At 49.5% G+C, this 13,187-nt stretch overlaps 1 protein-coding gene across 4 annotated transcripts in view; it reads left to right on the forward strand.

Moving 5' to 3' along the window:
* The window catches only part of LOC135919824 (para-nitrobenzyl esterase-like), a 79,002-nt gene that overhangs the window by 14,850 nt on the left and 50,965 nt on the right, over positions 1 to 13,187 (forward strand). For all 4 annotated transcript variants that reach the window (XM_070537854.1, XM_070537857.1, XM_070537855.1 and 1 more), the window contains exons 5-6: positions 3,300 to 3,536; positions 9,313 to 9,851. In XM_070537854.1, the coding sequence (XP_070393955.1) occupies positions 3,300 to 3,536; positions 9,313 to 9,851 (776 nt within the window). The remainder of the gene's footprint in view (positions 1 to 3,299; positions 3,537 to 9,312; positions 9,852 to 13,187) is intronic.

Below are 13,187 nucleotides of genomic sequence, written 5' to 3' on the forward strand. Positions count from 1 at the left end.
GACTTCTTTATCACAACAACATTACCCAACTTTATGAAAAAAGAGTAAAAAATATTTTGGGGTTACTTCAGCGCCACCGAGAAGCATGGGAAGCATATTTCGCTTGATGCTAACTCTGTTACAGATCGGAAGGTCATCGCGCAGTGTATTGGTAATTGTTTTCCTGGTGTGCTTTCTCAAGCAAGCACACGTGAACCTGCGTCATGGGACATTTTTAGCATCGCAAGTTCACTTCTTTACACACGACGGTGCAGTCGCGATGCTCTTAAACCTAAAAACAAAATCGACTTGTGGTCCTCACCGTTTACCCAAAATCTTTCTTCGTCGTTATGCCGAAACGATTGCTTAATTTCTTAGAGTTTGTTTCCATGTTCATTGTTAACTGCGAGACTATCTGATAAATGGAAGACAGCTCAAGCTATACCCGTCTATAAGAAACGTGTCCGCTTGTTATTAGAAAATTGTCGCCCAATACCTTTAACTTCTTGCATTAACTTATTGGAGCATGTTATAGCTAAACGTATAGTTGAATTTCTTGAGGAAAGCTCTATACTATCGAGCTTACAGCACGGATTCAGAAGAAATTTCTCTGCGACGACACAATTGGTCACGGTAGTTCATTCATTTGCAGCACGCATTGGTAATAATGGATCAATTGACGCAATATATGTAGACGTTAGCAAAGCCTCTGACAGAATTATTCCTGTGAAATTGCACAGTAATCTGATTAATATAAACCTTTCTGACATTTTAGTCACTTGGATTTCTGGTTACATGCGTAACCGAACGCAGTTTGTTTCAGTTGACGGTTGTGATTCCTGCAGTTTTCCTGTGACATCAGGTGTGTCTCAAGAAAGTATTCTGGAACTCTTTTTGTTTCTTCTATATGTAAATAACGTTGTCCGTGTAATTAATTAGGTTATTGGCGGATGATGTTGTCTTAGTTCGTAATATCAGAAATGTAAATGATCAGGTTGAGTTCATTTCTAACCTTGCTATGTATATAAGTGGTACAAATTCTGTGATGACAGTTAATACCAATAAAACTGTTCCTTTGTGTAACTGCACTTAGATATACTTATAACCTGACAACCTTTCCTCTTGAACAGGTTAAGTGTTACAAGTACCTAGGAGCGACAATCGATAATGACCTCTCTTGGAATCAGCCCATTGACAACATTTGCCCGCCGGCTTTCCGCAAACTCTGTTACTTAAAACATTAACTTCGAAATTCTCCTCCTAAAGTCACACTTCTGGGCTATTTCACGTGCATACGACCTAAGCTTGAATGTTGTTCTATTGTTTGGTATACTTAGACTAAACTTAACATTATAGAGTTAGAAATGATTCAGTGAAAAGCCGTCAGGTTTACCTATTCTAAATTCAGGTACACTTATTCTGCTTCTGAACTCATGAAGGCTAACATTGAACTACTTGAATCCAGAAGGAACTACCGATACAGCTTTCTGCTGCTCAATACGTGCTATATCAAAGTGTTTTTCCGAGCGCGAAAGAAGGCCGGGAATACGCGTAAAGTTGCCGCGCGATTTGCCGCTCGAGGCACGTACTTTGCATGTAATCGCGGTTTTTTTCACGCTCGGGAAGAAAGTCGCAGTTTCACGCAAAAGGCGAACCATCGTATAAACTTGTAAACATTCACCTACTAACTAAATTAGCAATGATAAATATGTAAGCGCGACCGGACGAGGAAGTGGAAAGAAACAGACACACAGAGACAGCGCTGTCCCTGTGTGTCTCTTTCTACGTGCTCGTTCAGTCGCACTCATACATTCTATTAAAGATTCGAACTACCTAGCCCGCCAACGTGTTTTAACTAAATTAACAAGCACGGTGTCACGCGCGCACAGGTAAACATGAACACGTATCGCTAGATGAGCACGGAAACAAGCTGTCAAAATGCTCGAGAGAGGAATTGCGTCACCAGCGGCGATCGAATGGATCTTCGCGCATCTCTCGCTTCAACGCGAACGAAACGTCGAGAGCACAGCGCATACGAAGCTACCGGCACTACGCGCACTCTGCAAGCATCGCAGATCGCTTTGAACGTAAGACCCGCGCGATTGAGCCGCATTCGCCGGCTCACCCTCTCACGATTTCACTCGCGCACGCAGCACACGGCGTCGTCGCCCGTGGTCGGAACCTCACGGTGACGCCGACGGCAGAAACGCGTCTGCGGCGTCCATATAATTGCTATAGCAACGAAATACTTTTATGCAGCATATTGTCACGTGGTGGTGACGTTGAAGAACGCAGTAGCAATACTGTGAACGACAAAACTAACTTTTATTGGGTGATTGAACCTGTGCTCACAATACAGGCTACACTTATAGCACAACCATAGCGGTGAACACGGTTGGCGATCGTCGAAAATCTGATCAGTGGGTCAAGCGCGTCGGCTTTTATAGAGCAGTCGTCGAATGTTCCAGACTAATCGTTGGGACTCGCGTGCCTTCCAGAAAGTTCTACGCCATTCGCGTCACGCGATGAAATCAGATAGCACAAGGTTCGGCGACAACAGGCAGCGTATAGAAGCATCGATAACTTTCCAGAAACTTCGGATACTTGCAGGCGCGTCTCGCGCTGTGCAATAACATATATTAGGCGGCGAAACGTGGTCGTCCGATAAAGATAACTACACGTGTCAATATAGAGGTACAGAAAACTGTATCGGGAGCTAGTTACAATATTTGAGAAGTTGATTAATTATTTAGGCTAATTATGTAATTAGGCAGAATGTAAAACAATTTGAGGACCTCGAAGAGACGGCAAACAACATTACTACGTGACATTTGCATATTTTTAAAATCTTGTTGCATGATAGTTGGGACACCCTGTATACAGGCACTTCGTCCCTCGATATCGAGAACCGATTTTTAAGGAGGCCGCAGAAAGAACGTTCGAACCTTACCGCCGATGTGGGATGAAGGTGCAACGACACCATTCACTTCTCGTGAAGGGGGAAACCGGTTCGAAACGAATAGCCCCCCCCCCCCCCCCGCGCTCTAAGTCTAATAGGGCAGGCTTTAAGCAGGCTGGGTGCTGCCACGTGGGGCGAAGAGGTAGTTTCTGTGGAACGCAAGTCGGCTGGATTCCTCGAGAAAAACCACTTCTGCGATCAGGACTTGTATCATGGTTTCTTCGAGCCTCTTTGCTAAATAATGTTTTGCAATTGGTGCATGCTCGTGGCCCGTCCGTTCTCTCTCATGATCTACGTTCCTCCGTTTCAATTCCTACAGCGTCCGCGACATCTTTGCCACGCACAAAACGCGCGTCCGCAGGGCGGGTCCCCGCTGTCCTGCCTGGGGGAGTGCGCGGACGCCGACAACGTGCGGCTCAGTGTGGCCAAGCTGTGCGCGTCACCTGACGAGGCCGAAGACGAGCGTCGCGCCTTGGCCTGCCTCCAGGCGGCGCTCGCAGCGGCACTGGTGACACTGCCCGTGGATGACTATTTCGCGCAGACTTTGAGTCCGTTCCTGCCCACGTACGGTGACCCGCTGGTGCCCGTTGACCCCAAGGTAAGTCAGTGCACTTCCCGCGAACATTTTAGAGTTCCGGGACATGCCTCGTGGATAAATTTTAGCTCAGGTATTATACGTAATGCCCATGCTGCAATCTAGTTAGCTGCTTTGACATATTATCGATATTCTTGCTTGAACCTACATAGCCCCGTGTCTCGTCATATACGTGGTACCAGCCATCAGCGTGCTAACGAGATGCTGTTTTCGAGTCGTCTTGTGCGCAGTGGCGTAGCTAGGTCATCTGGCACCCGGGGCCCGTAGGTCTTCTGTCACTCCCTCCCCCCCTCCCCCCCCCCCCCTCTCTGGGTGTAGTCGAGGAAGGCGAGGATATCGACAATTTCCCGGTGTCTTCAGACGTATACGACACCCCCCCACTGGCCCCGTGCACCCGAGGCCCACGGCCACCCGGCCGCCCCCCTACCCCGGTTCCAACGCCACTGCTTGTGCGACCTATGGTCGGGTACAACTTTAGAAAAAAGGGGCGCTTAATCACACCAGACGGACGAGCCTCCACCAATGGGCGCACACTCCCGCCATGAGCCGGACGGCTGGTGACCCCGCCGATGGCCGCCCGCGCTTCGAACTGCGACGAATCACGCCAATCGTGTGCGTCTGTCCCGCGTCAGAGGGGATTCCCAAACTGGTTGTGATGGTCTACCACGCCGGAAATATTATTGCGAGCTTAAGATGCACCATTCGTGCCGCGTGCGTTTATTCTGAGCCGTGATCATCCGGCGACGAAAGATTGCAGCGAGCATCGCTGACGCTGCGCTACGCTTCGTCTGAAAACAGGATCCCGCGACGACACATCACTGCAAACAAACATCCCGCGTGTTTTTTTCCGTGGTGTTTCTGGTGCCTAATGTTAGCGGCGGGTGTGTTCGTGCACTGTGTCACTGTACAAAAAAGAAAAGAATAAAAGAAGAGAAACGTGATAAGGAACGCAAGAAAAACCTATCACATTCTTGAAAATAAGTTTGTGAAACACAAGACCAAGAAATACAAATTTTATGCTATTTAGTATCTATATAAAACGGTGAACTAAGCATTTTTATACCTTTCCTGTCACGATCGTCTCCTCGTGGTTTGTAATGGTTTCGATAAATTCATTGTTTTTTTAAGTACTTGTTAAATAACTGCTTCATTTTAAGACCTCAAAGCGAGTAGTAAATGTGCTATTTACATGCAAACCAGCGCAAAGGTCATGCAGAGCTGCTCTTTCTACTTTTCTCCCTTGCAATGAAGCTAAAAAGCAGACAACGCACGGCGTTGTAGAAGGCGCGGGGTTATTTTTCTTTCGTGACCCGGCATGTGTTGTAGCATTCCAATTACGAGAGCTCTACCAAACCAGTAATCCAAATACAAATGTATTTATTTATACCGAAAATTACGCTTTTTAGAAGATCGGTTTTTTGAGCGGCACTATTTTAGTCGCGGAGGCAATCGCCTGAGCGGGGCCTCCGCGAGCGGGGCCTCCCCTTTTTTATAAAGTTGTACCCGGCTACAGTTGCACATAGCTGTGTGTTAAATATAAACGATGTTCTCCTAGGTTACAGATTTAGCAGCCGCGTGTACTGTAAGCGCCTCTAACTTCGAGCACAATTTCAGATTTATTAACCGGCACCAGCTGGCGCACACCGGAAGCGAAAGGTGCAAGAGAACACCAGACATTGTGCAAGCTTAGGCACGGTTGCTTGAGCGCAGTGGAAAGTACATAGCACCCTTGCCAAACGAATATTCAACTCCGCTGTTGCACAATTGCTCAAGTACCCATGGCCAGTGCCGTGCACGTCACCGCTGTAGCTACTTCCCTTTAGTAAGTTAAAAGAACATTGTGGGATTGTTACACAAGGGGTGGACAACAAAATAAAAAACAGTGTCGCAGTTTAGTCCGAAAAACGAAGCGCCGATTGCGATAGCAAATTATTAGATAGCTATGCAAAGTAAGGATAGTAGATTTATCGGTCGTGTAAACTTGTAAACATTCGCTTACTAACTAAATTAACAATTATATAATATGTAAGCGTGTCTGAAGGAGGACGTAGAAAGAAACTGACACACAGAGACAGCGCTGCCTCTTTGTGTCTCTTTCTACGTACTCGTTCAGTCGCGTTCATACATTCTATCACAGATTCGAACCAACTAGCCCGCCAACGTGTTTTAAATAAATTGAGGAGCACGGTGACACGAGCGCACAGGTAAACATAAACATATCTCGCTCGATGAGCGCGTAAACTCGCCGTCAAAATGCTGCAATGCGAAATTGCGGCAGCAACAGCGATCGAATTGACCTTCGTGCATATCTCGCTTCAAAGCGAACGAAACGTGGAAAGCACAGGGCATACGAAGCTTCCCGCACTACGCGCCGTCTGCAAACATCGCAGATCACTTTGAAGATGAGGCCCGCGCGGGCGCCCACTTTGGCCACGTCGCAGATCGCTTTCAAGTAGAGCCTACTCTGCTTTGAAGATAAGGCACCCGCATGGCCTAAAGCCCCTCAATTTTCCAAAAGTAGCGCCATTCTTAGATCTTTCCGCCACCCCGCTCACCCAGGCGCTTCCTCCTCCACTCCTCCTGTCGCCCCAGCCTCCTCCGCTCCCCCATTGGCCATTCTGTGTCACGTGAAAGCGGGCCCCGCGCTTTTGTATATTTTTTTCTTTCCGGCGCAGAGCAGGCGCCGCGCTTTTGTATATCTTTTCTTTCCAGCGCGCTGCGACCCCCAATCTTGGGCCTGCGACCCCCATTTTTGGGCCTCCGCGACGAAGTACGGCAGGCGGTTTGAAGGAGCGCGGTAGTTTTATACAATGTGTTAGGGCCGAGTGCTTAATTGCGATGCCGTGCTGCTGCGCCTACGGTTGCCACAACAGACCCAGTGACGGCAAAAAGCTTTTTGTTTTACCATCCGCCGGGCGCAATGCAAAACGAAGAAAAGTGTGGAGTCACAAGATCGGGCGGGCTGACTTCGAGCAAGTGGCAAAGAACGCGCGGCTTTGTTAAGTGACACGGCTCCTCCAACCTCTTCTTTTGACGCCCGTGTCAAAACGGGCCCGTGTCCAGTGCATTGGGGGTGCGTTAAAGAACCCCAGCTGCAAAAAAAATTAATCCAGAGCCCCCATTATGGCGTGCCTTATGAGATCGTGGTGTTGGGATGTAAAACCCAAGAATCAACTTTTCTTCTGTCTTGTGTGCCTTGACTGTTCCAGTTAACGCAACACTGCTTCCTTGTGAAAACTTACAACGCAAAAGAATACAGACGCACGTAGTATACAGAGATAAAATTAGCACTTCAACAAAAGTGTTGCTGGTGCCAATGAGGGAGGGGGATAATTATTTTCTGAACCTCTTTCCAGTTGTCCCATCAAGTTCCTTCTTTCTTTTCTATCAAATTCTAACCATTTGCACTGTAATAAATAAATAACGATTTCATATGCTGGTATGTTGTTAGAATTATCTATACCGCCTATGTGTGAAAACGTTGCTCATGGCCACCACAACCTGTGCATGAGCTACGTACATCTGTAAAAGGCGCGGAACAGAAACGGCCCTGCTGCCAGGCATTGCTGACCGCAGACAGTCGGAATCTCTCACGCGCCGGCCGAACAAAAGCATCCTGCAGGTACGTAAATTAACCTACGAAACCACGTGCACATACTTTCGTGCTGTCAAAACCTGAAACTCTGGTAATTACTCGCGTGTCTGAGCACACCGCGTGCTTGTGTCGTGTTTCAGCAACACGAACTTTCAACGTGCGCGCGCTTTACGCCTTAAATACGCCTTGAATAATGGTGCTTTTCTCTATTTCTTCCGCAAATCCGACACGACATTCTTAAGGCCAGTTACCGACTGACAAAGCAAGATCTAGATTGAAAAAACTGCTCCGCAGGACTCGAACGAACTTTTCCGCGGATTTCCTCCCGTAGCGTGTTAGCCGTCGTCTGCTACGGCAGGCCCACTGCCGGCGGCGCCACCGTCGAGGCCGCGCCGAGCGGAGGAGGAGAGAAGTGAATGGCGCTACTTTGGGAGATTGAGGGGCTTTAGCATGGCCGCGCCATAAGCGCCAGCTGCAGGAAAGCTCCCCTTCTCCAGCCTCACCCCTGTGCCACGCGCGCGACAGAAGAGGGCACTCTTCCAGGCCCGCCTTCCTCGCTCGCACACGCGAAATTAAGCCGCGTTCGCCGGTTCCATTGGCACGTTTTCACTTGCATGTATTCAGCACACGGCGCGCCGCGACGATATCGCTCTTGGACTTTCCACGGAACCTCACGGCGACGGCAGAAATACGCCTGGAGGGTCCGCATGATTGCCATCAGCACTAATCCTTCGTGCGCCTCGCTTGGGAGCGTGCACACGCGTGCCGTGCTCCAGCTAGTGGGAAGCTCTGCTCGCGCCACCGAGAAAGAAATTTCAACAAGAGCGGACACTCCCATAGAGCCCAGCGGCCGAATTGACTGTAGCACACCAAGCGGATGTTGTTGACTCCTTCCGGTTTCGGTTTTGGCCGCGCGCGTTTTGAACACCAGTTGGTACACGCCACGCCGGGCTCCGCTGCTCAGCGCGGCATTCATTTTTTTTTTTTCGCTTCTGCTGAACCTTGCGTGGCCTTGGCGTGGAATCTTTTCATTATTAAGTAGAAATGATTGCGATTGACCTTTACAAGACTGCACCGAATCTGTCAGGTGCAATTTCATAAAGAAAACGAAAAACGTCTTCTGAAATGATGAAATGTTTATTTTGCTCTATATAAATGCTCGTTCCGGGCTTCTTCTGCATCCATCCAAAGTTGTGGCACTAGGTAAGCAGCAGTTGTTGCCGTACGATGCTCCACCGGATGCCATCAGCTGAAAAAGTAAATTACAAGCATGTATCATTTTGGTATATTGACCTAACAGGAGTATTTCGTGTAGAGGCGAAACGTGCGTAAGTGCTGAATGAGCGGCATTACAGATAAATTCACTTTTACGTACGTTTCGCAGCAGACTCCTCCCAAGCAATGCCATAAAATGTGAACATCCCATTTTCAAGCACACCTCTTTTCCCGGGCATTATTTCCTGCACTTTAAGTGCACAAATACACGGGTGACTGCGCGTTTCCAAAACAACTTGGCCTCAGTCCACACGATGGTACGCCAAGTACACACAAAGGCTCAGCCAGACCATGTTACACTCTCGCAGAATGCCTTCTAATCGCACTCAAGTGAGACTCGTGGGTGCAAGGACTTTTTTCAGTCGCTCAGAATATATAAATGTCATGTTCTTGAGCTCCTCCGTGTTATCTTTTACGCGTCCTGCCGGCGCATGCAACACTCCCGTGTTATCACTCTCGGCAATCGCTCATCGCGTTTTCGAGAAGCGTAGAGAAGCGTAGAGCAAGAGAAGCATAGAGAAGGACGGGAGCCCAATAAAATGGGCTATATCCAAAACAGACGGGTCGCCGAGCACGCGAGCTTTGCACGTACGGCCATCCTCGCTCACTCCTGCGGCTTGTCTGGCGCATGACGTATGCACGCGCGTCTGGCGTGCCGCCAGCTTGTTGCTAGGCAACGCAAGAAAAAGTTGCAAAGTATAAGTTCATTTACATGCAAAACTCTTTCACTTTTAGTGGGAAGGAATAAAAAAAATAAAACGTTGTCTGGAAGTTTATTTTACATTTTTTTTCTGATGCTCGCGTCAACTAACGGATGTTGTTGAAACTAGGCGTGACGTGTTTCCTGTTGCCAGTTTTTGAAGAGTGTCCCCTCTTGTTGAATTTCTTTCTCTATGCCACCGCCTTCAGGTGCTGGCGTACCAGAGGCGGCCCCTTGTGGCCTCTGGTGGCGCAGCGGGCCGCCACGTTGGCGCGCCGCTGTCTGTCCTGGTGGGCTTCGCTCGGGGCGAGGGCCAGCACTTCCTCGCGCGCTTCTTGGACGCCTCGACGAACGGCACCTGGGCGCACTTCACGCCCGACCAGCACCGCAGCACCGCCTCCGCCCTGTTCACGTTCACCTTCGGCGAGGAGATCTTGGAGGCCGAGAGCCTGCACACAGACCTCGAGTCGCTGAACGACCCGCAGCGCGTGTTCCGCCACTACGGGGCGCTGCTGGACGACGCGCTGTACGTTTGTCCCGCGCTGGCGTTCGCCGAGTACCTGTCGGACGCTGGCCTGGTACACGTGTACGAGTTCGCGCTGGTGGACCACGAGAACGGCACGCCGCCGCAGGCGCCGCAGCACAGTGACGACTTCGACGCTGCCTTTCATTACGGCGCCGATGACTACCTCGAGCCTCAGGGTGCGGGAGCCTTCGCGGACGCCGTAATTGCCTTCATCAGCGCAGGGTAGGGCTGCATTCGCTCCTGTTGCAGATTTCTACCTGAAACTGAGGCTACTTGCAGCACATTTTATTGAAATAACAGTGCAATAGGTGCATTTCCGCCGTCGGCGCCACCGCGGCCATCTTTCTTCCTTTCTTTCTTTCCTTCTTTCTTTCTTTCTTTCTTTCTTTATTGCTTCCTCAGACACAGTCTAAGAGGGGGCCGAGGCTAAAGGCGACAAAGCATCTGACAAGGGCCCCGGCCCTCTTGCACAATATACAGAGACAAAAGACAACAACAAAGTTGAGTCAGACAGACGTCATAGGTTCAGACAGTGGGCAACATTAAAAGGGGACTGGTCACTGCTCGATCGCCCACCTGTTAGCCGCTCGCACGAGCCTCACCAACCGTTGGCATAAGCAACGTCACAACCGTCGCCTGCGCCGCCGCATCGCATACCTCGATCGCGAGATCGAGCATCACACAACTGTGCTCGCCCGCCAACAGTGGGAGCAGCTTTGCTCAGGGATCTCCGGTCAGTTGGGCTGCAAGCAATCGTGGTATCTCCTCCGCCACCTCCTCGACCCTGCTTCCGCCAAGTCAGTCGCTCGGCAACAATTACAACGCGTTGTCCGGGCCTACCCCGGCGACACACCGTCGTTGATAGCAGACCTGGCCGCCAAATACCTCCAGCTGCCACCCCCTGGCACCTCTTCTCCCCCTCTCGCGTCCTACTCCGGGGCCCTCAACCCCGAACTAGATGCCGATATCACGGAAGCTGAAGTCTACGCGGCGCTACACAAGCTCCGCACCACCTCTGCCCCCGGTCCAGATCGCATTCCCAACAAACTTCTCCGAAATATTGATGCCCCTTCGGTCCTTGCCCTCACTTCGTTCCTGAATGAGTGCTGGCGCTCCCGGGCAGGGTTGCCAGTTCCGCTTAATATAAGCGAATGTGGGCTTCTTTTTTCACCGAGTCGCTTATAAATTTTTACAGTCGCTTGTCGCGTTTTTGGGGGGCTTACTCGCGCTTTTCCTGCAAATATTGTTATTTTAATGCCCGTCGCGCCCGTTCGTCGTTAAATATAAGTGATAATAGCAGGAGTCACAAAGTACGAGACTATCCCTATCCATTCATCGATGTTTTGACGCCTTGCCAGCTCTCGTGGTCGTCTATGTCGTAGTGTGTTGGCGGTGTTCTTTGTGCAAAATGGCTTCGAAGTGTCGAAATATGGCAAACGATATTGTAAAGAGTAGGGAAAGGAAGCGCAGCTCAAGGACTGGTTACGCCCAGTCACCGGAGACGATAAAAAAACTGCGTGCAAGTATTGCAACTGTGAAATCCGCACTCATCATGCCGACCTCGTTCAGCACATGGCAACAGAAAAACACGCGAAGAACTCCCGGCCACTTTCCAGTGCACGTTTGACAACCATGGGCTTTACCAAATCATCGCCTCCAACGACAACACCAGAATTGGAGCTCAAGCTGGCATGTTACTCGGCGTGTCATGCCACTTTCAACTCTGTGGATCATCTCAGCGAGCTGTTACAGTCCTCCACGGCGTGCGAGGTAAAGCTGCACCGAACAAAATGTGCAGCACTAATAACAAAAGTTCTTGCCCGTTGCCTGCTTGAGGATCTCGTGAAGGATATAGGTGCCTCGCAGTACTCATTATTGATTGACGAAAGTACTGACGTAGCAAATGAAAAGCAGGTCGCTGTCGTGGTTCGCTATTTCAGCACCTCACTAAAAAAAGTAGTGTCCACGTTCCTGGGACTGTTCACGCTCGAGGGTTCAAGTGCCCAACAGATTGCACGAGGCCTCTTAGACTTCTTGATTAGTGTTGGTCTGGATTTCATGAGGTGTATCGGAATTGGAACCGATGGCTGCATTGTTATGGTTGGGAGGAACAATTCTGTGTACACACACTTGCGTCGAAAAAATGAGAACCTCATGCTAGTCAAGTGAGTGTGTCACGCGATTCAACAATGTGCAAGCAAGGCAGTAGAAGTGCTGCCCCGGAGCCTAGAATTCCTGGTTGGCCGTTCGTACAGCTGGTTTTCGCACAGTTCACTGCGGCTTCAGGAATACGGCCAAATTTACAGACTGATGAACAACGGCAAAGAACCAGTAAAGTTGGTTCAGCTGTCCGGAATGCGGTGGCTGTCAATCTCCGGCTGCTGTAAACGTATACTGGAACAATGGGAGGGACTCAAGCTTCACTTCACCATCTGCAAGGACAAGTACCGTTGTTATGACGCTGAGATTCTGTCCGAAATGTATCGGGATCCTGTCAACAAGCTGTACCTTGTGTTCCTGAACCCGTTGCTGCAAGAATTCTCAAGAATCAATAGGCTGTTCCAACTTGAAACTGGAAATCCACTGAAACTGGTTGATTGCCTTCAGAACCTTTTCCGGTCATGATTTGCAGAGTGCTCAACCCATTGTACATCCCAGCTGCAGGAGAAAGACTTCTGGAAGTCAACCTGGAGGACAGTGCGACCCACCTTCCACTTTCTGCTGTGGACTTTGGAGTGCTGTTGAACATCGAAGTGGCAGCATCCAAACTTAACGCTGAGCAAGAAAAATACGTTAAATTGAGATGTCGGGATTTCATTTTTGAGGCTGCAAAGCAAGTGCTGCTTAGGCTTCTTCCCAACATTCAACTATGGCATTCCATGAAATCATTCTCGCCCGAGAACGTATTGAGCCAGGTAAAACTGCCCATTCAGGACGTGCCTCTCCTCAAACTGTTCAAGGGAGATGTAAGACTCCTGGATACACAGTATAGACGGCTGTGCCTCCTTCCTTGGAAAAATGTAAACAACAAGGACGGCGCTTCTTTCTGGGTAGAAGTGCTAGGTTTCAAGGATGCAAGCGGCGAAAGTTGTTTCAAGGAAATAGCAGAGTTCGCTCTGTCGTTGTTGGCCATGCCCCTTAGCAATGCCGGTGCCGAGCGCGTGTTCTCGCACATGAACCTGGTGAAGTCGCGCCACCGAAACAGAATGAAGAATCCAATGTTGAGCAGCATCCTGCACGTACGTTATGGCCTAAAGTTTCGAGGTGTTTGCTGCCGGGACTTTCAACCGACATTAAAAATGTTGCAGCTATTGAACTCTAAAAATATGTATGGTTCCGAAGTGGACGCGGAGGATTTTCCTGATGAGTCGAACACATCCGACGATGACTGTGTGTACTTGAGCCGTGAAATGAACCATAGGTTGGATGAGTCAACAAGTAACTTCATTCATGTACAGGCCAACGCGCAATGACCGGGGTGCAGACTACCCTGGGGACAATGTTAAAAAAATTCATGAGTGTTTTCGCTCATTCTTGCGGATATTCTTGCTGTTGAAA

This window comes from Dermacentor albipictus, chromosome 4 (genome assembly GCF_038994185.2).
Source record: "Dermacentor albipictus isolate Rhodes 1998 colony chromosome 4, USDA_Dalb.pri_finalv2, whole genome shotgun sequence".
NCBI lineage: Eukaryota > Metazoa > Arthropoda > Arachnida > Ixodida > Ixodidae > Dermacentor > Dermacentor albipictus.